The 24,762-nt window shown below is 43.8% G+C and overlaps 1 protein-coding gene across 3 annotated transcripts in view; it reads left to right on the forward strand.

Moving 5' to 3' along the window:
* Positions 1 to 52: 52 nt before the first annotated feature.
* LOC110530646 (phosphatidylinositol 4-phosphate 5-kinase type-1 gamma-like) overlaps positions 53 to 24,762 on the forward strand; it is a 27,790-nt gene continuing 3,080 nt past the window's right edge. Inside the window, exons 1-16 of one of the 3 annotated variants that reach the window (XM_036986279.1) lie at positions 53 to 591; positions 10,230 to 10,264; positions 10,430 to 10,525; positions 10,899 to 11,029; positions 11,276 to 11,393; positions 13,074 to 13,226; positions 19,157 to 19,456; positions 19,630 to 19,829; positions 20,191 to 20,274; positions 20,399 to 20,450; positions 21,357 to 21,441; positions 21,755 to 21,913; positions 22,153 to 22,282; positions 22,633 to 22,668; positions 22,775 to 22,858; positions 23,009 to 23,528. In XM_036986279.1, the coding sequence (XP_036842174.1) occupies positions 474 to 591; positions 10,230 to 10,264; positions 10,430 to 10,525; positions 10,899 to 11,029; positions 11,276 to 11,393; positions 13,074 to 13,226; positions 19,157 to 19,456; positions 19,630 to 19,829; positions 20,191 to 20,274; positions 20,399 to 20,450; positions 21,357 to 21,441; positions 21,755 to 21,913; positions 22,153 to 22,282; positions 22,633 to 22,668; positions 22,775 to 22,858; positions 23,009 to 23,528 (2,301 nt within the window). In that variant the 5' untranslated portion in view covers positions 53 to 473. Of the gene's footprint in view, positions 592 to 6,145; positions 6,241 to 10,229; positions 10,265 to 10,429; positions 10,526 to 10,898; positions 11,030 to 11,275; positions 11,394 to 13,073; positions 13,227 to 19,156; positions 19,457 to 19,629; positions 19,830 to 20,190; positions 20,275 to 20,398; positions 20,451 to 21,356; positions 21,442 to 21,754; positions 21,914 to 22,152; positions 22,283 to 22,632; positions 22,669 to 22,774; positions 22,859 to 23,008; positions 23,529 to 24,762 lie in introns of those variants that run through there. The other 2 variants (XM_036986280.1, XM_036986281.1) reach the window with 2 other exon arrangements.

Consider the following 24,762-nt stretch of genomic DNA (forward strand, 5'->3'; position numbering starts at 1 on the left):
CACACCAGATACTGACTGGTTTTGTCATCCATTTAAGGTACAGGATCGGTGACCAACACATTCATATCTGTATTCCCAGTCATGTGATATTTATAGATTAGAGCCTGCATGTTGCGTTTATTGTTCAGTGTGTATGAGCATGTCAACCGCAAGAGGATGCTCCGATGACATGTATGATAGACCATCTTCCTTGAATGACGCAGACACAGCTGTGAGAATGCAACTGAGTGGGTTTATAATGCTCGAGAGGAACAGTATGATATAGCCACAGCTGCGTATTATGCGACAAGACATCCCCCGTAGTGTGTGCATCATGCTCGTACAATTGCCGCGATGAAGATACGACTAGTGTTGAAAAGGCGATGAGGCCAACTATGTAGCCTATTCAACGTGATGTCAGAGTCCTATACATTCGGCATTCGCCATAGCATCAACGACGGGCATATAAAGCGCCGTTTATCTGGGAATTGTAAATGGATGAGATTGCGACATCGGGGGAGGCCGGGGGAAGCATGCCCACATCTGGGGCGGAGAGATCGGACCAGATAGATACGGTCGGCTTCTTGCTCAAGCTTTCTTCTGCAGACATGGGTTCGTATGCCTGTGGTTAATTATGAGACGAATTGACTCACAACATTTGCATTATTTAGAGCTCGTTCAGATGAGCTCGAGCGTCAGTAGAGCGCTGGCACTGTTCGATGTTGCGTAAAAGCGTTCATGCGGGTTTTGGTCCAGCTGTCAAATATGGTTTGTCTCAGTAGCCTAAATTATCTGTCAGTTTCCACACCTGATAAATGATTAACATTAATAGGCCTATAGCTAACCAAGATACTCACTCTGCTATTTAAGACTAGGACAAGACGCCAGCCACCACCAAAATTCTAAGTAATTAATGCAGACATTGAGCATGCAGAACAGAAGCTGATCTACCTCAAAATGTTCAGAATGTACAGGTTGTCAGGCAATGTCCAGGGCCTGACTATGTGTACGTGGTCTGAAAACACTCCTGCCTAGTTCAGGTCAGGACCCTCTCTACAGACTAGTCTGTCTTGGCAGTCTGTGGCATCAGATCATGGTCAATTCATAGTCTATCAGCAGGAAACATAATCAGTCCTACAACCTTAAGCCCATTATTGTAAAAGTTTGTGATTTGTAGAGCAAGAGAGAGAGTGTGTGTGAAAGTCAATCCTCTATCTATACAATTATTTGACCATCTTCAATGCTTATTTATAGATCAAACTAGGCCTATGTCTTTGTCACATAAAAGTGTAACAGTGTAAAATACAAAACATAAGGAAGCAGAGAGAAACCTGGAGGTGAATTATTAATGAACAGTAAAGAGCCTCTCTGCCTCTGCTTTATCTGAGCATCACCAAACGACCAAGTGAGCTGGCTCTCACCTGGTGGCAGAGTATATACTGTAGGCAACAGCACAATACTTTACCCTATTATAATATTCCTGGGTAGCCCTGAATATTGGAAGAGCACCTTGTACCAGATATGTATGTAAGCGGAAGCACAATTGCAATGGAAGAACAGAAAATTGGTTAGTTGCATTCTAGTCTATTAAGGGATAATATCTATTACATCAATCTCAGAACCCAGAACCAAATCTCTCACGTGCGCAGGCCAGCTACTCAATTTGGTGTCTGTAACGAGAGACTATTTCATACATGTATATATAACAGCAGTGTAATGTAACCAATCTTTATTTAAAGATGATGAGTCAGAGAGGAACTGGATGCAGTATATGTGAATAGACGTCATGTTAACTGAACCATCAAGCTGTACTCCATCTTCTGTGCTTCCTCTCATTAAAGCCGTACAAGCAGTGTTACACACACACACACACACACACATAGAAATACAGTGTACAAAAGTGTACAAAACATTAGTAACACCTGCTCTTTCCATGACATGGTAGACTGTCCAGGTGAAAGCCATGATCACTTATTGATGTCACTTGTTAAATCCACTTCAATCATCAGAGGAGGATGAAGGGGAGGAGACAGGCTCCAGTGCTTGAATACATTAACAATGAAAAGTTGAATGCCATGGCAGATTCCATATTGCACATGGAGTAAATGGACATTCAATGGTCAACAGCAGTCAACAGCAAATAAAGGAAGCACCAACATAAAGTGTCTTAATAGGGCGTTGGGCCACCATGAACAAGAACAGCTTGAATGCACCGTGGCATAGATTCTACAAGTGTCTGGAACTCTACTGGAGGGATGCGACACCATTCTCCCATAATAAATTCCTTAGTTTGGTGTTTTGTTGATGGTGGTGGAAAATCCCGTCTCAGGCGCCGCTCCAGAATCTCCCATAAGTGTTCAGTTGGGTTGAGATCTGATGACTGAGACGGCCACGACATATGGTTTACATTGTTTTCATGCTCATCAAACCGTTCAGTGACCACCCATGCCCTGTGAATGGGGGCATTGTCATCCTATGGAGGCATAGCCATGGGAACCAAAATAATGGCCTGCCCAGCATTTTTATACATGACCCTAAGCATGATGGGATGGTAATTGCTTAATTAACTACTTTCAATATACTTTCAACTCAAGTGTTTCCAATATTTTGGCAGTTACCTCTACTCTTGACATTGCAGTCAATTCACCATTGCATTTTCACAGTTTTCCATCTGTACAGAAGCAGCATTTCCCCCCCACACACACAAACACACACACAAAGAAACAGCCCTGGTAATCAGTTTACTGTCACGCTGGTATAAGGGATCGGGAGACAGGCACAGGAATGCGTAACAGGTTTTTAAAATTTACCCAAATTACAGCGTGCCGTGTAAAGGCATGGGACGAAGACCAAACACTATACAAAACACAGTGTTGACACCCAAACAAACACTATACAAAACACAGTGTTGACACCCAAACAAACACTATTACAAAACACAGTGTTGACACCCAAACAAACACTATACAAAACACAGTGTTGACACCCAAACAAACACAATTACAAAACATAGTGTTGACACCCAAACAAACACTATACAAAGCACAGTGTTGACACCCAAACAAACACTATACAAAACACAGTGTTGACACCCAAACAAACACAATTACAAAACATAGTGTTGACACCCAAACAAACACTATACAAAGCACAGTGTTGACACCCAAACAAACACTATACAAAACACAGTGTTGACACCCAAACAAACACTATTACAAAACACAGTGTTGACACCCAAACAAAAGAGAGAGGAGTAACTCGAATAAATAACACAATCGCACAATCATTATCACACGGGACGAGACCCGTAATCGTCTGCACAATATACGTGGCATGAAAGCCAAAACAACATAGCACAGGTACTTTCACGAACCAACGGACATTCTAACAATAATCGACAGGACAATGGTAAACCAAGTACACAATTACTAATCACTGGGTATTGTTTTATTTATTTGTTATCTTTATTTAACTAGGCAAGTCAGTTAAGAACAAATTCTTATTTTCAATGACAGCCTAGGAACAGTGGGTTAACTGCCTTGTTCAGTGGCAGAACGACAGATGTTTATCTTGTCAGCTCAGTGATTCGATCTTCCAACCTTTCGGTCACTGGTCCAACGCTCTAACCACTAGGTTACCTGTCACCCCCTGGAATAGGGGCCAGGTGTGTGTAATGAAAGTTCTGGAATTGTGCCGTGACATTTACCAGCAGCACTTAGACTAGTGACAGTGCTAGAGACTGGCATCTGGTCCACTCCGCATCCAGCAGACCTTTAGCCACTCTCTCTTTTTACTCACTCTCTCTCACTCTCTCTCCTCTCTTTCCCCCCTCTCTCTCCTCTTTTCCCCTCTCTCACGTTCTCTCATATATTCTTTACACTTTCTTCTCATCTCTTTCTCTCTTCCCTTTTCTCTTCTCTTTTCTCCATTCTCTATTAACCCTAAAGAGTGGATTGGATTATAAAACATCATGTATAATTATTACATAAGACAAGAGCAGGACAGACACACAGTAACAGTGACCACTGAGCCATGGGGACTGAGATGATACGATACATTGATATGTCTGTTCATGTGAATATAACCCCACAGTTACTCACTCAGGGCATATTTGTGAGGCATTATGTTTCAGAATGCAGATCCAGTGTAAGGCTATTTGAAATAGCGCATTATACCTTTTATACATACTGTAGCTGAGCATTCTGACTTCCACCAGCACAAAACTACTCAAGGCTGAAGGTGTCTGATTTAGACTTGAATGAGCTTGAACGGTGGAGAATGTGGATGTGTTCAGTGTGTGTGTTTACATGCTTGTGTGGGGGTGTGTGTATAACTGCTCTATCCCCTAGACGACAGTGTTGTGCTATTAGACAATCTTACACAACTCTTGTTTATGTCTCAATAACACTCAGCATCAGGCGGCCATATTGTGAGCCGGCCAGTGAGAGGCTTAATCCTCTTTATACCATCTCTCACACGCACGCACACACACACACACACACACACACACACACACATACACTCACACATACACTCACTCCTAACAGTCTAATTGAATACATTCCAATACAATCTCTGAAAATTATGCTGCCTCTGGAAACTTAATCAGTCATTTTATGATCTGAAACATTCTGCTTTTTCAAACTATATTACAAAAATAACCTTTGAGCATAAAAGGATGCCAGTGTCTAAGGCATTGATCCAAATCTCGATTTACAACTTTCTCACGTCGCTTCTGAATAACCGAGTGATGAACGAGACTTGGAAGTCTGATACCGCGAGACTACGTTGACCCTGAAACAGTAGTATTGTATACTGTAGTATGGTGATAGGTTGCCTTTGAGTATAGCTCCTCAGCAAATTATGTCCTGACCTTAATCCTACAGCACAGAGGTACTATCTGGGTACGGGCTACCTGAGGGTTCTGTCTGAAGGTTTTGTTTGGGTGTTCCATTCTGTTTCTGTTCCATCTGAGTGTTCCACCATCTACTTGAGTGTTCTGTCTTTCTGAATGTTCTGTATGTCTGAATGTTCTGTCTGTTGAATGTTCTGTCTTTCTGAATGTTCTGTCTGTTGAATGTTCTGTCTTTCTGAATGTTCTGTCTGTTGAATGTTCTGTCTTTCTGAATGATCTGTCTGTTGAATGTTCTGTCTTTCTGAATGTTCTGTCTGTTGAATGTTCTGTCTTTCTGAATGTTCTGTCTGTTGAATGTTCTGTCTTTCTGAATCAAATCAAATCAAATCAAATTTATTTATATAGCCCTTCGTACATCAGCTGATATCTCAAAGTGCTGTACAGAAACCCAGCCTAAAACCCCAAACAGCAAGCAATGCAGGTGTAGAAGCACGTGGCTAGGAAAAACTCCCTAGAAAGGCCAAAACCTAGGAATAAACCTAGAGAGGAACCAGGCTATGTGGGGTGGCCAGTCCTCTTCTGTGTGTCTGTTGAATGTTCTGTCTGTTGAATGTTCTGTCTGTTGAGTGTTCTGTCTGTTGAGTGTTCTGTATGTCTGAATGTTCTGTCTGAATCATCTGCCTTTCTGAGTGTTCTGCACATATGCAGTAATTAGGAATTAGAACTCTGCATGACTGGCAAAGTCCAACAAAAGACCCTGCTAGGAAGACAACATTCCAGAAACGAATCTGTAGTCTGAAGGCCGTTAGCCCAGTGTCATTGCTAGACCTTAAGATCAATAACTTAAAAGATTGGGTCGGTCTGTTGTGTGTCCCATTGTTTTGGCCCTGGTGTGTCTATCTGTCCTCTCTCTCTCTCTCTCTCTCTCTCTCTCTCTCTCTCTCTCTCTCTCTCTCTCTCTCTCTCGTTTTCTATCTTTCTTTCTATCTTTCTTTCTTTCGTTCTTTCTTTCTTTCTTTCTTTCTTTCTTTCTTTCTTTCTTTCTTTCTTTCTTTCTTTCTTTCTTTCTTTCTTTCTTTCTTTCTTTCTCTCTCTTGCTAACCTCCATCACGGGCCATCTTCCTGCAGCTTGTTGTTCCAGTAGCTGGCAACTCTCTTAATCCTGCACTCTGATTGGATGCTCACTGCTCAGGGCATCCAGTCTACTGGGAGACGGTGGTGGTGTAAACCAATGACAGGGAGTTCAGATTAAAGAGTCAGGACTGATCTACTCTAGAAATAGATTTTATCTACGTCAGCTGCAGACAACAACTAGCGACAGGTCTGAATTTTGGGGAATTTTTGAATGTGTTTTTGGTAGAAGCAACTGCAGTGCCATTTTACCTTCAGACTTGAGTGACAGAGAGGTGAGTGAGACATTCAAAACTCTTAAAGGGTAAATGTGTTTACGCAAACTCAAGGTTTGCACTCTGATAAGTGTTAAAGGTATTACTGTAAGTACAACCAGAAGTGTTTCTTGGGTTGAGTCTGGCTGTGCTTGTACATATCCAGGAAGATTAGCCCTGATGGTACTACCAGTGCGTATTCTGATTTCATTTGTGGATTTGTTATTTGAATTCTGGGCATCAGCATTAGTCAACTACCCTGTTCTAGCTTAGAAACAGTAATGGCGCCGGAGAGGATGGCTGCCGTTTTATTGGCTTTTATCCAACCGTGCTATTTGTTTGTTTTTTCGCATTGTTTGTAACTTATTTTATACATGATTTTGCTGCTACCGTCTCTTATGACTGAAAAGAGCTTCTGGACATCAGAACATCAATTACTCACATTTGGACTAATAATTTTTCTTTAAGAGTTGGACGGGAGGGATTTAGTCAGACACCCGAACAGGCCCTCATCCCCGTCTTTCGCAGGAGAAAGAGACAGCGATTTCGCAGAAGGAGATCGGGGTGCCTTGTGAAGATCAGTCGACGAGTGGCAAATGTACCGCTGCCATCCGTACTGTTAGCCAACGTGAAATCGCTGGATAAATGGGAAGAACTCAAAGCAAACATATCCTACCAATGGGACATTCAAAACTGTAATATCTTATGTTTCACCGAGTTGTGGCTGAACGACGACATTAATATAACATACAGCTGGTGGGTTATACACACTATCGGCAGGATAGAACAGCAGACTCCGGTAAGACAAGGGGTGGCAGTCTATGCATATTTGTAAACAACTCCCGGTGCACGATATCTAAGGAAGTCTTGAGGTTTTGCTAGCCTGAGGTAGAGTGTCTCATGATAAGCTATCTACCTAGAGAGGTTTCATCTATATTTTATGTAGCTGTCTACCTACCACCACAGACCGATGCTGGCACTAAGACCACACTCAATGAGCTGTATACCGCCATAAGCAAACAGGAAAACGCTCATCCAGAGGCGGCGCTCCTAGTGGCCAGGAACTTTAATGCAGGGAAACTTAAATCAGTTTTACCTAATTTCTATCAGCATGTTGAATGTGCAACCAGAGGGAAAAAACTCTAGACCAACTTTACTCCACACACAGAGACGCGTACAAAGCTCTAACTCGCCTTCCATTTGGAAAATCTGACCATAATTATATCCTCCTGATTCCTGCTTACAAGCAAATATTCAAGCAGGAAGCACCAGTGACTCGGTCAATAAAAAAAGTGGTCAGATGAAGCAGATGCTAAACTGCAGGACTGTTTTGATGTCACAGACTGAATATGTTCCGGGATTCTTCCGATGGCATTGAGGAGTACACCACATCAGTCACTGGCTTCATCAATATGTGCATCGATGACTTTGTCCCCACATTGACTGTATGTACATACCCCAACCAGAAGCCATGGATTACAGGCAATATCTGCACTGAGCTAAAGGGTAGAGCTGCCGCTTTCAAGGAGCTGGACTCTAACCCGGAAGCTTATAAGAAATCCCGCTATGCCCTCCGACGAACCATCAGACAGGCAAAGCGTCAATACAGGACTAAGATCGAATCGTACTACACTGGCTCCGGTGTTCCTTGTAAGTGGCAGGGCTTGCAAACTATTACAGACTACAAAGGAAAGCACAACCAAGAGCTGCCCTGTGACACAAGCCTACCAGACGAGCTAAATAACTTGTGTGCTCGCTTCGAGGCAAGTAACATTTAAAACATGCATGAGAGCGTCAGCTGTTCCGGACAACTGTGTGATCACGCTCTCCACAGCCGATGTAAGATGCAAGACCTTTAAACAGGTCAACATTCACAAGGCTGCAGGGACAGAATGATTACCCAGACTTGTACTCTGAGCATACGCTGACCAACTGTCAAGCATCTTCACTGACATTTTCAACCTCTCCCTGTCTGAGTCTGTAATACCAACATGTTTCAAGCAGACCACCATAGTCCCTGTGCCCAAGAACACTAAGGTATCCTGCCTAAATGACTACCAACCCGTAGACCTGACGTCTGTAGCCATGAAGTGCTTTGGAGGCTGATCATGGCTCACATCAACACCATAATCCCAGAAACCCTAGACCCACTTCAATTTGCGTACTGACCCAACAGATCCACAGATGATGCAACCTCTATTGTACTCCACACTGCCCTTTCACACCTGGACAAAAGGAACACCTATGTGAGAATGCTATTCATTGACTACAGCTCAGCGTTCAACAGCATAGTGCCCTCAAAGCTCATCACTAAGCTAAGGACCCTGGGACTAAACACCGCCCTCTGCAACTGGATCCTGGACTTCCTGACGGGCCATCCCCAGGTGGTAAGGGTAGGTAACAACACATCCGCCACACTGATCCTCAACATGGGGGCCCCTCATGTTGCGTGCTCATTCCCCTCCTGTGCTCCCTGTCACTCATGACTGCACGGTCAGGCATGACTCCAACACCATCATTAAGTTTGCCGATGATACAACGGTTGTAGGTCTGATCACCGACAACGACGAGACAGCCTATAGGGAGGAGGTCAGAGACCTGACAGTGTGGTTCAAGGACAACAACCTCTCCCTCAACGTGATCAAGACAAAGGAGATTATTCTGGACTACAGGAAAAGAAGGATCGAGCACGCCCCCATTCTCACCGATGAGGCTGTATTGGAGCAGGTTGAGGGCTTCAAATATCTTGGCGTCCACTTCACCAACAAACCAACATTGTCCAAGAACACCAAGACAGTCGTGAAGAGGGCATGACAAAACCTATTCCCCCTCAGGAGACTGAAAAGATTTGGCATGGGTCTTCAGATCCTCAAAAGGTTCTACAGCTGCACCATCGAGAGTAACTTTGGCAGATTGTATCACTGCCTGGTATGGCAACTTCTCGGCCTTTGACCACAAAGCACTACAGAGGGTAGTGCGTACGGCGCAGTACATCCCCCGGGCCAAGCTTCCTGCCATCCAGAATCTCTATACCAGGCGGTGTAACAGGAAGGCCCTAAAAATTGGCAAAGACTCCAGCCACCCTATTCACAGACTGTTCTCTCTGCTACCGTATGGCAAGCGGTACCGGAATGCCAAGTCTAGGTCCAATAGGCTTCTAAACCGCTTCTACCCCCAAGCCATAAGACTCTTGAACATCTAATCAAATGGCTATGCAGACCATTTGCCTTGCCCCCCCCCCCCCCCCCCCCCCTCTTCTACGCTGCTGCTACCCTCTGTTATTATCTATTCATAGTCACTTTAATACCTCTACCTCGACTAAACGGTGCACCCTGTATATAGCCTCACTATTGCTATTTTACTGCTGCTCTTTATTCGTTACTTTAATGTCTTACTTTTTTTTGTATTTTCTTAAAACTGCATTGTTGGTTAAGGACTTATAAGTAAGCATTTCAATGTAAGTTGTACTGCACCTGTTGTATTCGGTGTGACAAATCAAATTTGATTTGATCTGAAACAGGTGTGAATAATACAAACGTAATATAATGCATTTGATGGATGGTCCGTGTGTGTGTGTGACACCTTGTTGGGTTGGTAAGTGATGACCACCTGCACTTGACTGCCAACGAGGGCAAGAGTCCAGCATTGTATGGTTAGGGCAGCATGGGTCAAGTCTCAGGTTGATGTGTGTGTGAGTGTGTGTCGGTAATGTCAGTGTGTGTTGGGTATGGTGTCCAACACTGGTGATAGTAGACTTGGGTTGGCCCATCATTATTCTTCACTACACCCCTCTAGCTGATGTTTCCCAGAGGAAATACACCTTTAATAGTAGTAGAGATATAGTATAGAAACATAGATGTACGTAACTTGATTTTGGTGTTTTATACCCTCCTGGCAATAACAGGTGCATACTGGGGCCTTTTATCCTGGTTCATGTATGTATCTCACAATTAGGCCTAAATTATGCATTGATGTTCTCTTTTTCTCTCTTCTCTGTTTATCAACAAAAGACACTGGTCGTAGGGAGTCTACAATAACTAGTGAGGTGAGGGCTAGTTACACACACACACACACACACACACACACACACACACACACACACACACACACACACACACACACACCACCAAAATTACATATGTTTTTATGCAGTGCGGCATGCTATGTAAGTAACCCACAAGTAAAGCCAGTCTCCCCTCTTCTCTGTCAGATGCCGTCCCCCACAGCTCAGGGTCTAGGCCCAGGTCAGGAGAAGAAGATCGGTCACAGGAGAGTAGATGCCTCTGGAGAGACCACCTATAAGAAGGTACACTACTCCTTTCCTCTTCTGCATCCCTCTCTCACCTTTCCTCTTCTGCATCCCTCTCTCACCTTTCCTCTCCTGAATCTCTCTCCTTCCCCTCTCATCTTCATGTTCTTCTATTCTCTCTCCACTATCTCTCCTCCCTCCATCCCATACCTTACTTGTCTCTCCTTCTTCCCTCTCTTCCATGTCCATGTCTTCCATGTCCTCTCCTACCTCTCTGTTTTCTTCCTTCTTCTCTCCCCAGACCTTTCTGTACTTCTTTGACTTCTCCTATCTCACTGTCCTCCTCTCATCCTTTTCCTCCCTCATTTTAATTTTCATGGATCTATTTTGGTGACTTGTGGTTTGTAACCTGCCTGCCTGTGCCCTCCAGACCACGTCCTCTGCCCTGAAAGGTGCCATCCAGCTGGGCATCGGCTACACGGTGGGCAACCTGAGCTCCAAGCCAGAGAGAGATGTCCTCATGCAGGACTTCTACGTGGTGGAGAGCATCTTCTTCCCCAGGTGTGTGTCTGACTTTGTGTGTGTGTGTGTGTGTGAATGGCAGATGTGTGTCTGACTTTGTGTGTGTGTGTGTGGATGGCAGATGTGTGTGTTTACAAATGGGGAGGGGTGTTTTTTGTTTTTGGTGTGTGGATAAAACCACCTACAAAGTGAAATGCTCTCTAGTACAATAACTCGTTCTCTCCCTTTCTCTCTCCTGTCGTTCTCTCTTTCTGCCTCTCATCCTCACTCCCATCTTCTCTCCAGTGAGGGCAGTAACCTGACTCCTGCCCATCACTACCCAGACTTCAGGTTTAAGACCTACGCCCCTGTGGCCTTCCGCTACTTCCGAGAACTGTTTGGGATCCGGCCAGATGACTACCTGGTGAGAGACAGTAACCATAGTAACCTCAATAAATATAGCACTACAGATAGTCTTGTTAATACCTAGGTTAAAGCTGCAATATGTAACTTTCTGGGCAACCTGACCAAATTCACATAGAAATGTGAGTTATAGCTCTGCCATTCTCATTGAAAGCAAGTCTAAGAAGCTATTTCTATGCGCTATTTCTATGCTTCCCGTTCTTAAGTTTCATTTTAGCGTCTTTTACTTGCTGTTTTGTACACCAGCTTCAAACAGCTGAAAATACTTTGGGTTATGGAAAATATATTTCACAGCGGTTTAGATGTTACAATGATTCTCTACACAATGACTGCTTGTTTTGTCACAAACTGAAATTAGGCAAACTATTTGAATTTTTGCAACCAGGAAATGGCAGAGCGATTTCTGCATATTGCACTTTTAAATAAAGTGTCCTACATCAGGTGATTAAATGCATAACTAACATGACATCCTGTGGATTTATCAAGGAAACATAACCCCCGGTTACATCCAGTCTGACTTCCCCGTCCTCTGGCCGCAAAAACACACACACACACACGCACACATGCACAGAAATACATTAGGAACACCTAATGTATTAGGAACACCTGCTCTTTCCATGACAGACTATCCAGGTGAAAGCTTTGATTTCTTAGTGATGTCATTTGTTAAATCAACTTCAATCAGTGTAGATGAAAGGGAAGAGACAGGTTAAATAAGGATTTTCTAAGCCTTGAGACAATTGAGACATACAGGAATCTGTATGTGTGCCATTCAGAGGGTGAATGGGCAAGACAAAATATTTAAGTGCCTTTGAACAGGGTATGGTAGAAGATGCTAGGCGCACCGGATTGAGTGTGTCAACAACTGCAAGTCTGCTGAGTTTTTCACAAGCAACAGCCAATTTGACACTACTGTGGGAAGAATTGGAGTCAACATGGGCCAGCATCCCTGTGGAACGCTTTCAACACCATGTAGAGTCCATGCCCCGACGAATTCAGGCTGTTCTGAGGGCAAAAGGGGTGCAACTCAATATTAGGAAGGTGTTAGGAATGTGCTGGATTAATGCAGCAATCTATGCATATGTACACTGAGTATACATATGCATAGATTGACTCACACACACCACACTTACACTCTTACACACATACTGTAAATGCATGCACATACACACGTGCACACACAGTCACTCCTTCAAAATCACACTCTGCTTGCACCAGATGGAGATTAGCAGATTAAGACGTTCTTTTTAAAGCTCCAAGCTGATAACAGTAGACAGTCAGGTACAGTATAGGCCTAATCAGAAACAACCTTTTTGTGTATCTGTTTCTATTTGTATCTATGGGTTTTCTATGCATGGTTTTACACTTACAGGTAATAGTAATGTTTTAGTCTCATTGCATTAATCCAGCATTTTTCTGAATACGGGGTATCATATACTTGTGTAGAGACTGAGAGGATCTTCACACTCTCCCCTTAAGCTTGTTAAGCCCCTGTGTTTATCTGGCCTTCCAGACTCCACTTCAGGTGTCTGTAGAAAGTAGAAACCCTGCAAAGTGCCTAATGAAGGTCTGAAGCATGTAACGTGCCCTATTTGAACCACTTCAGTGTTGGTGCCATTTTCTATGCTATCTCTATGACCCACTGACCTAACCTGTGTGTACATCTATGCTCTCTCTCCAGTACTCTCTATGTAACGAGCCCCTGATCGAGCTGTCCAACCCGGGGGCCAGCGGCTCCATATTCTATGTAACCAGGGACGATGAGTTCATCATCAAAACAGTCAATGCCAAGGAGGCGGAGTTTCTGCAGAAACTACTTCCTGGATACTACATGGTTAGTCTGTCACAAGCTCCCCCTTCATTCTAAGAAATAAAAAGTGTGTGTGTTTGTGTTGGTCACTTTGACCCTTGGCCCCTGGGGTTAACCTATGGTCAGCTGTGACGCTAATGAGGCTAAGCACACTACTAAGACACACGCCTAAAGCACACACACGACCAGAGGCTTTGAGTCCAGCCGACTCACATCTGTCAAGTGTATGGGCCAGGAGCCAGGGTCGCTCTAGGCAGAATCTGCAGGGACATTTTCTTGTTAATATTGTTATCATAATTAAGTTTATATAACGTATAGCAAGCTTATCAATAAAACGACAGTACAGTATTCTTGTTTTTATACAGTGCCTTGCGAAAGTATTCGGCCCCCTTGAACTTTGCGACCTTTTGCCACATTTCAGGCTTCAAACATAAAGATATAAAACTGTATTTTTTTGTGACGAATCAACAACAAGTGGGACACAATCATGAAGTGGAACGACATTTATTGGATATTTCAAACTTTTTTAACAAATCAAAAACTGAAAAATTGGGCGTGCAAAATTATTCAGCCCCTTTACTTTCAGTGCAGCAAACTCTCTCCAGAAGTTCAGTGAGGATCTCTGAATGATCCAATGTTGACCTAAATGACTAATGATGATAAATACAATCCACCTGTGTGTAATCAAGTCTCCGTATAAATGCACCTGCACTGTGATAGTCTCAGAGGTCCGTTAAAAGCGCAGAGAGCATCATGAAGAACAAGGAACACACCAGGCAGGTCCGAGATACTGTTGTAAAGAAGTTTAAAGCCGGATTTGGATACGAAAAGATTTCCCAAGCTTTAAACATCCCAAGGAGCACTGTGCAAGCGATAATATTGAAATGGAAGGAGTATCAGACCACTGCAAATCTACCAAGACCTGGCCGTCCCTCTAAACGTTCAGCTCATACAAGGAGAAGACTGATCAGAGATGCAGCCAAGAGGCCCATGATCACTCTGGATGAACTGCAGAGATCTACAGCTGAGGTGGGAGACTCTGTCCATAGGACAACAATCAGTCGTATATTGCACAAATCTGGCCTTTATGGAAGAGTGGCAAGAAGAAAGCCATTTCTTAAAGATATCCATAAAAAGTGTCGTTTAAAGTTTGCCACAAGCCACCTGGGAGACACACCAAACATGTGGAAGAAGGTGCTCTGGTCAGATGAAACCAAAATTGAACTTTTTGGTAACAATGCAAAACGTTATGTTTGGCGTAAAAGCAACACAGCTGAACACACCATCCCCACTGTCAAACATGGTGGTGGCAGCATCATGGTTTGGGCCTGCTTTTCTTCAGCAGGGACAGGGAAGATGGTTAAAATTGATGGGAAGATGGATGGAGCCAAATACAGGACCATTCTGGAAGAAAACCTGATGGAGTCTGCAAAAGACCTGAGACTGGGACGGAGATTTGTCTTCCAACAAGACAATGATCCAAAACATAAAGCAAAATCTACAATGGAATGGTTCAAAAATAAACATGTCCAGGTGTTAGAATGGCCAAGTCAAAGTCCAGACCTGAATCCAATCGAGAATCTGTGGAAAGAACTGAAAACTGCTGTTCACAAATGCTCTCCATCCAACCTCACTGAGCTCGAGCTGTTTTGCAAGGAGGAATGGGAAAAAATGTCAGTCTCTTGATGTGCAAAACTGATAGAGACATACCCCAAGCGACTTACAGCTGTAATCGCAGCAAAAGGTGGCGCTACAAAGTATTAACTTAAGGGGGCTGAATAATTTTACACGCCCAATTTTTCAGTTTTTGATTTGTTAAAAAAGTTTGAAATATCCAATAAATGTCGTTCCACTTCATGATTGTGTCCCACTTGTTGTTGATTCTTCACAAAAAAAAATACAGTTTTATATCTTTATGTTTGAAGCCTGAAATGTGGCAAAAGGTCGCAAAGTTCAAGGGGGCCGAATACTTTCGCAAGGCACTGTATAAATGTATGGTTTAATGAACATTCATTTCCCAGACATTTCTTATTTCTAATCATTTTGAAGGGGAAATGTTGGTCCTACTTTATCTGGATAGTCTCAAGTATATGATCTACAGATGGTCATACTATCAACAAACTACAGTGCCTTCAGAAAGTATTCATACCCCTTGACTTATTCCACATTTTGTTGTGGTACAGCCTGGATTCAAAATTTTATTTTGTTTTTCACACATCTACACACAATACCCCATGATGATAAAGTGAAAACATGTTTTTAGGCACCTTTTCAAATATATTGAAAATATCTCATTTACATACAGTGCCGTGAAAAAGTATTTGCTCCGTTTCTCTGGTTGACTCAAGTGTTCTAAAAAGCACCTGGATGATCATCAAGACTCTTGGAAGAATGTTCTATGAAAAGATGTGTCAAATGTAGAACTTTTTGGATGAGATGGGTCCCATTATATCTGGCGAAAACCAAACACTGCATTCCACAGTAAGACCCTCCTACCAAAGAAAACCAAACACTGCATTCCACAGTAAGACCCTCCTACCAAAGAAAACCAAACACTGCATTCCACAGTAAGACCCTCCTACCAAAGAAAACCAAACACTGCATTCCACAGTAAGACCCTCCTACCAAAGAAAACCAAACACTGCATTCCACAGTAAGAACCTCCTACCAAAGAAAACCAAACACTGCATTCCACAGTAAGAACCTCATACCAACGGTCAGCATGGTGGTGGTAGTGTGATGGTTTGGAGATGCTTTACCACCCCAGGACCTCGACCACCTGCTTTAATAGAAGGAACCATGAGTTCTGCTCTGTATCAGATAATTATATATGAGAATGTCAGGCCATCCATCAGTGAGCTGAAGCTAAAGTGCAGCTGGGTCATGCAGCAAGACAATGATCCGGATTGTACAATATTTTCATATTATTATAAAAAAATTATTCAAGATCTGTCAAGTTGGTTATTGATCATTGCTACACAGACATTTTTCAAGTCTTGCCATAGATTTTCAAGTAGATTTAAGTCAAAACTGTAACTTATCTTGATAAAGGCTCTGTAATTGTTTTAAAGTCATCATTGTAGCTGTTTTAAAGTCATCATATGCCTCATAGTGAAATCCAGGAGCAGTTTCCTTCCTCTCTGGCAACTGAGTTAGGAAGGGTGCCTATATCTTTGTAGTGACTGAGTGTATTGATACACCATCCAAAGTGTAAGTAATAACTTCAGCATGCCATCCACATCGACGGGACAGTAGTGGAGAAGGTGGAAAGTTCCTCGATGTACACATCACTGACATACTGAAATGGTCCACCCACACAGACAGCGTGGTGAAGATGGCGCAACAGCCTCAACCTCAGGAGGCTGAATTAATTTGACTTGTCACCTAAAACACGTACAAACTTTTACAGATGCACAATCAAGAGCATTCTGTCGGGCTGTATCACTGTCTGGTACGGCAACTGCACTGCCCTCAACCGCAAGGCTCTCCAGAGGGTAGTGTGGTCTGCACAACGCATCACCAGGGGCAAACTACCTGCCCCCCAGGACACCTACAGCAACTGATGTCACAGGAAGGTGCTACTGCACTGCAAGCGGTACCGGAGCGCCAAGTCTAGGACCAAAAGGCTCCTTAACAGCTTCTATCCCCAAGCCATAAGACTGCTGAACAACTAATCAAATGGCCACCCAGACTATTTACATTGTCCCCCCCCCCCCTTGTTTTTACACTGCTGCTACTCGCTGTTTATTATCTATGCATAATCACTTTACCCCCTGTACAGTATATAGACGCGTTATTGTTATGTACATTTATTGTGTTACTTTTTGATTGATTCATTTTTTAAATTTACTTTTGTTTATTTAGTAAATATTTTATTAACTCTATTTCTTGAACTGCATTGTTGGTTAAGGGCTTGTAAGTAAGCATTTCACGGTAAGGTCTACTACACCTGTTGTATTCGGTGCATGTGACAAATACAATGTGTGGTCTACCACATTGCAGCTGAGCTGTTGTTGCTCCTAGACATTTCCACCTCACAATAACAGCACTCACAGTTGACTGGGGCAGCTCCAGCAGGGCAGAAATTTGACGAACTGACTTATTGGGAAGGTGGCGTCCTATGATTGTGCCACGTTGATAGTCATTGAGCTCTTCAGTTAGACAAACTTTGGCAGTAGAATTGCCTATGGAGATTGCATGGCTGTGTGCTCAATTTTATAAACCTGTCAGCAATGGGTGTGGCTAAAATAGCAGAAGCCATTAATTTGAAGGGGTGTCCACATACTTTTGTACAGTATATATAGTGTATGTTGTTTAAGTGATAATGCCTGAGAAGACAGTGTTTGGAGGATATAATTGGCAAACCATGCCAATATATCCTCCAATCACAGGTTTCGAGGGCATTGTCATTTTTATACAACGGATTACCAACATATTAAAATAATGATTGACATTTTTCCATTAAAAACTTTTTTGGGGATCAATTTATTCATACCATTTCATCCTTCCACAAGATATAGTCCTGACACAAATTTAGGGTAGCTACCCAAAACGGCTTGTTGTTCGATCGGTTCGGTTGCCAGAGACGCAACCTAGTTATTTTTGTTCTGTATCTATGGATCCCACAGGAGGCTGCTGAGGGGAGGACGGCTCATAATAACGGCTGGAACAGAGCAAATGGAATGGCATCAAACACATGGAAACCATGTGTTTGATGTATTTCGTATCATTCCACTAATTCTGCTCCAACCATTACCACAAGCCCGTCCTCCCCAATTAAGGTACCACCAACCTCCTGTGATGGATGCGACCCAGTGGTTCATTCTAAATGTTCTATTGTCGTACTGGCTGGCAACCTTCTTATCCCTTGCTTAGCCAACTACGGCTAATTTACGTTCAGGTCAAACAGTGCAGCCAGAATAACAGAAAAGTTGCTGCATTTGTTTAAGCTGTTTTCTAGTGACATTTATTTGGATACATCCATAACAATGAGCTAATGATGCACAATTTCATCTGGAATAGAAAATGTGCTCCCTCGTCAGGACACTGTTGTTCAGAGGAGCTAGCCAACAACACAGCTAACACAATAACTTCAAACTGAAGCTGGAAAGACTGCAAACTAATTGCTTTTTTCGTTTTGTTTGACCTGTTTTCTTTTGACAGTAATTTGTATATATCCATAAATATTTTGCTGATTCATGATTTTGATTGGCTGAGAAAAGCTGCCTGTCTGTCTGTCTGTCTTATCCCTAGACCAACAATGTTGCAAATGTTGGAGAGACAGACAGCAAGACTTATACAAATCTCCGCTATTGAAAACCAATTGCTACTCTAAAAGAAATGGGAGATAATGTCTACATGCTTTTTATGGTGGAGATGAAGTTGATAAATTGCCTGGCTGCGCTGATGAGACAGTGGATTGCGCAGTCAGATGGAACAGAGTAAATAGGCATTTTAAAGTCATAGATTTAGCCAGTGGTAACTTGTGGAATAGACACCAATCAGCGTCCAGGATTAGACCCCCCTATTGAACATCTACAAACTATCCACAAGCATCTACCTGGGACTATCCAAATAAAGTGTTTCTGAAATGTTTAACTAGTTGAACTGACATATCTCTAGTTGAACTGACATATCTCTGACATATATCTAGTTGAACTGACATATCTCTAGTTGAACTGACATATCTCTGACATATCTCTAGTTGAACTGACATATCTCTGACATATCTCTAGTTGAACTGACATATCTCTGACATATCTCTAGTTGAACTGACATATCTCTGAAATCCACTGGATTTTTCATGTCCTGCTCAATATGATGGCCAGTAGGATTTCCTGTTGTTGCATGAAAAGAACACTGAAATAGGCACACAATTCTCTTTTTTGCACCCTTTAATTTTCTCTCCCTCCTCCTCTTCTTCTTCTCCCCTCTTCCTCTCCTCCTCTCTCTAGAATCTGAATCAGAACCCGAGGACCCTGCTTCCTAAGTTCTTTGGTCTCTACTGCGTCCAGTGTGGTGGTAAAAACATCCGTATCGTGGTCATGAACAATGTGTTACCGCGCGCCGTACGCATGCACCTCAAGTTCGACCTGAAGGGCTCCACGTATAAACGGCGTGCGTCGAAGAAAGAGAGGGAGAAATCGAATCCCACCTTTAAAGATCTGGACTTTATATCAGATGTACCGGACGGACTGACACTGGATCAGGATACATATGGTGCTCTGCTTAAGACCCTACAGAGAGATTGTCTGGTGAGAGAGAGGGAGGAGAGGGTGAGGGGAGGGGGGAGGAGAGGGGATGTGGACGGGGGCGGGGGCGGGGGGGGGGGGGGGGGGGGGGCATTATGACCTGTGTGTCTGTGCTGTCTGGTAGCTCCTGCTATCATTCATTCTGACCTCCATTCTCTGTATGGGTGGTACCCCAGGTGCTAGAGAGCTTTAAAATCATGGATTACAGTCTGTTGCTGGGGGTCCATAACCTGGGCCAGGCTGGGAGAGAGTCCCAGGGCTCACCAGCAGGGGGCGATGAGAAGAAACCTGTGACCCAGAGAGCCCTCTACTCTACTGCCATGGAGTCTATACAGGGAGGCAAGACGTGTAGAGACACACTAGACCACGATGCTACGTGAGTTATCCAGCTTAACACACAAAGGCACACGTGTGCAAACACACACACACAATGATTCCATGTGTCTTGAAGTCTTTTCCCCCTACATGAGATTCTCTCTGCCTGTTTCTTTCTTTCTTTCTTTCTTTCTTTCTTTCTTTCTTTCTTTCTTTCTCTCTCTCTTTCTTTCTTTCTTTCTTTCTTTCTTTCTTTCTTTCTTTCTTTCTTTCTTTCTTTCTATCTTTCTTTCTCTCTCTCTCTCTCTCTCTCTCTCTCTCTCTCTCTCTCTCTCTCTCTCTCTCTCTCTCTCTCTCTCTCTCTCTCTCTCTCTCTCTCTCTCGCTCTCTCTCGCTCTCTCTCTCTCTCTCTCTCCCTCCAGAATGGGTGGTATTCCTTCTGTGGATGGTAAAGGAGAACAACTCCTTCTTTTTATTGGAATCATCGATATCCTGCAGTCCTACAGGTTCATTTCACAAAATCACTCACTGTGCTACTAATGTCCTACTAATCAATAGCACCAGTACTAATATAATGATGTATGAATCACTGAGTTTTTTTCTCATCCAGTTACCTTTACTGTCCTTTAGGGTCATCAAGAAACTGGAACACTCATGGAAGTCTCTGATTAGTAATGACGGGGTGAGTCCAGTCCGTAGACTGTAGAACCTTACCTAGGCTTACACAGGCCTGGTGACTAAGCACTTTACCTAGGCTTGCACAGGCCCAGTGACTAGCACTTTACCTAGGCTTACACAGGCCCGGTGACTAGCACTTTACCTAGGCTTGCACAGGCCCAGTGACTAGCACTTTACCTAGGCTTACACAGGCCCGGTGACTAGCACCTTACCTAGGCTTACACAGGCCCAGTGACTAGCACTTTACCTAGGCTTGCACAGGCCCAGTGACTAGCACTTTACCTAGGCTTACACAAGCCCGGTGACTAGCACCTTACCTAGGCTTACACAGGCCCAGTGACTAGCACTTTACCTAGGCTTGCACAGGCCCAGTGACTAGCACCTTACCTAGGCTTGCACAGGCCCGGTGACTAGCACCTTACCTAGGCTTGCACAGGCCCGGTGACTAAGACTTTTCTGGTGCCCGCGCCAATTCGTTGATATATATATGTTGAAGAGGGTGGGGCTTAAGCTGCATCCCTGTCTAACCCCACGACCCTGTGTGAAGAAATGTTTGTGTTTTTTGCCAATTTTAACCGCACACTTGTTGTTTGTGTACACTCTCTCTCTCTTTGTCTCATTTTCTCTCTCTCTCTCTCTCTCTCTCTCTCTCTCTCTCTCTCTCTTTCTCTCTCTCTCTCTCTCTCTCTCTCCCTCTCTCTCTCTCTCTCCCTCTCTCTCTCTCTCTCTCTCTCTTTCTCTCTCTCTCTCTCTCTCTCTCTCTCTCTCTCTCTCTCTCTCTTTCTCTCTCTCTCTCTTTCTCTCTCTCTCTCTCTCTCTCTCTCTCTCTCGCTCTCTCTCTCTCTCTCTCTCTTTCTCTCTCTCTTTCTCTCTCTCTCTCTCTCTCTCTCTCTCTCTCTCTCCCTCTCAGGACACAGTGTCAGTCCACAGGCCTAGTTTCTATGCAGACAGGTTCTACAAGTTCTGCAGCACCACTGTCTTCAGAAAGAGCTGCTGTGAGTAGAAACACATTCACTACATAAATGCTTCACAAATCATCTATAACTGTACAGCTGTGTGACATAACCATGCATTTATTTGTTCACATTTATTAATCCTTTATAGATCAGGAAATACAGTTATATATGAATCCCATGTATGTAGTGCTTATGAAGCATATATGAAAACATTTAAAATAAAACAGGAACGATATTTCTGCTCAGAAACCATATATTGAGATTGAGTAATTGATTCATTGAGTTTTCCTTCTGACTGATTTCATTATCCTCTGTCCTCCCCCTCCTTCTCTCATCTTCTCCTCCCACCCAGCCCTGAGGTCTTCTCCCTCCAAGAGGGGGCGAGGAGGGGCTCTGCCCACACCCAAAAACAGTGTCCAAACACAGCTGTCCATAGAGAGAGAGGAGAACCAGGAGAACGAGAAGCTGCACCTCAGAGCGGCTCGCGGCTCCCGCCTGCTGGAGGAGGACGGTAAGACAGTTACTACACTCCACATCCATGCAGAGGGTGACCTGAAAATGGCAGACAAGTGTTTGAGGACTCTTTTCAACACAAGCTATTTAGATGTCGTGTCATGTTCTCTAGTGGTAGATTACTAATACTGATGCTGTTTTCAATGTCAGCAATTTAATGAGTATTTAATTCAAAATGGGGGTTGCATGGGTCTCTCTCTCTCTTTCTCTCTCTCTCTCTCTCTCTCTCTCTGTCAGGTCAGAGAGAACACCCCCACACGCCTCCATCTTTTGAGGATGCGACCACAGCATCCATTGCGACCACTCTCTCCTCCAACAACTCTCTCCCTACCACACCGTTTGACACACCAGAACACCCACGCTTCAGGTACACGTATATATGCACACACACACACACACACACACACACACACACACACACACACACACACACACACACACACACACACACACACACACACACACACACACACACACACACACACACACACACACACACACACACACACTCCTACATTTACACACACACACACACTCCTACATTTACACACACACAAACACACACACACACACACTCCTACATTTACACACACACACACACGCTCCTACATTTACGCACACACACACTCCTACATTTACACACACACACACTCCTACATTTACACACACACACACTCCTACATATACACACTCACCTGTCCCTGTTCTACCCTTCAGGAGGCCAACTCACTCTCCACGGGACCGTGAAGACAGGTAAGCAGTCTTATTTCTTACCCTTCAATCCAACACATCTCATTCCATCTGACCATTCTGACTGTGATTGAAGTTCTGATGTCACATCCTGTGCTGTCCCATATAGTTTCAGGTCACAACTGGAAGTAGTGGAGGTGCACGAGCAAACCGTCACTGTGGCGATGGAGGTGAAGAGGGAACCTACAACCTGGTACACACACACACACACACACACACACACACACACACACACACACACACACACACACACACACACACACACACACACACACACACACACACACACACACACACACACACACACACCTATCTGACTGTAGCGTTTCTATCTCTGTCACAGTGTGGTTCCAGAGGACCTTCAGGACTCTAAAGTAACAGAGGAGAAAGTCATCACACAGGCCACAGCTGCTGCCCCCACCTCCTCTACACCTCCTTCAACCCCTCCTTCCTCCTCCACCCCTCCATCCTCCACCCCTCCCTCCTCATTCCCTCCAGCGTCCACTCTCCCTCATTCACTTCCTCAATCAATCTCTTCCTCCTCTGCCCCTCACTCTAACTCCACTCTGCCCTATTCTTTCACTCGTCCTTCCTCCACCCCTCAGTCATCAGCTGTCATCGCCTCCACTCTTCCACCCTCTGCAGTCCCTCAAGACTCCGCCTCTCCCTCTTCCACCACTCATGCATCTACCAATCCCTCCTCCTCTCCCCATTCTTCACTCCTTCCCACCACCCCTCCCTCCTCTCTCCCTCCGAGCCCCCAGGTGACAGCGGAACGCTATTCGTCCAATCATCTGTCTGTCACCTCGTCCGTCAGCCACAACTCACTGGAGGGGGAGATGCCAGTCTCTGACATCTACTTCGTAAGTCGTGTGTGTGCGTGTGTGTATTCTTGACTGCTTGTGTGTGTGTGTGTGGGTGACTGCTTGTGTGTGTGTGTGTGTGTGGATGACTGCGTGTGTGTGTGTGTGTGTGTGTGTGCGTGCGTGTGTGTGTGTGTGTGTGGATGACTGTGTGTGTGTGTGTGTGTGTGTGTGCGTGCGTGCGTATGTTGAGTGTGACAGCTGTTTTTGTCTACTGGGGTTTTGGTTTTCTTACTGTTGGGCAGTAAGGACAGCAAGTTTGATCTATGAGGGTGAGGGTGTGTGTCGTTTGCTGCTATCGATCATTAATCACAAAGTGGGGCTTTAAAGCATGTGGTGATAGAGGTTGGATTGAATCCTGAGACACCACATGCTGGATTATAACTATACTGCTGAAACAGCAACGGGAGAGACTACAGAATACTGCACTAAAAGTCTGTTCTGTGTTGTGTTGTGTGTATTGCATGATGTTTGCATGTTTGCATGGTGCATGTGTGTTGCTCATGCCTGACCGATCCATATATTATTCCAGTCATGTGATTCATAATCACTCAGTCATGTGGTTCATAATCACTCAGTCATGTGATTCATAATCACTCAGTCATGTGGTTCATAATCACTCAGTCATGTGGTTCATAATCACTCAGTCATGTGATTCATAATCACTCAGTCATGTGGTTCATAATCACTCAGTCATGTGGTTCATAATCACTCAGTCATGTGGTTCATAATCACTCAGTCATGTGATTTATAATCACTCAGTCATGTGATTCATAATCACTCAGTCATGTGATTCATAATCACTCAGTCATGTGGTTCATAATCACTCAGTCATGTGGTTCATAATCACTCAGTCATGTGATTCATAATCACTCAGTAATGTGATTTATAATCACAGTCATGTGATTCATAATCACTCAGTCATGTGGTTCATAATCACTCAGTCATGTGGTTCATAATCACTCAGTCATGTGGTTCATAATCACTCAGTCATGTGATTCATAATCACTCAGTCATGTGGTTCATAATCACTCAGTCATGTGATTCATAATCACTCAGTCATGTGATTCATAATCACTCAGTCATGTGATTTATAATCACTCAGTCGTGATTCATAATCACTCAGTCATGTGATTTATAATCACTCAGTCATGTGATTCATAATCACTCAGTCATGTGGTTCATAATCACTCAGTCATGTGATTCATAATCACTCAGTCATGTGGTTCATAAT

This window comes from Oncorhynchus mykiss, chromosome 8, assembly GCF_013265735.2.
Source record: "Oncorhynchus mykiss isolate Arlee chromosome 8, USDA_OmykA_1.1, whole genome shotgun sequence".
NCBI lineage: Eukaryota > Metazoa > Chordata > Actinopteri > Salmoniformes > Salmonidae > Oncorhynchus > Oncorhynchus mykiss.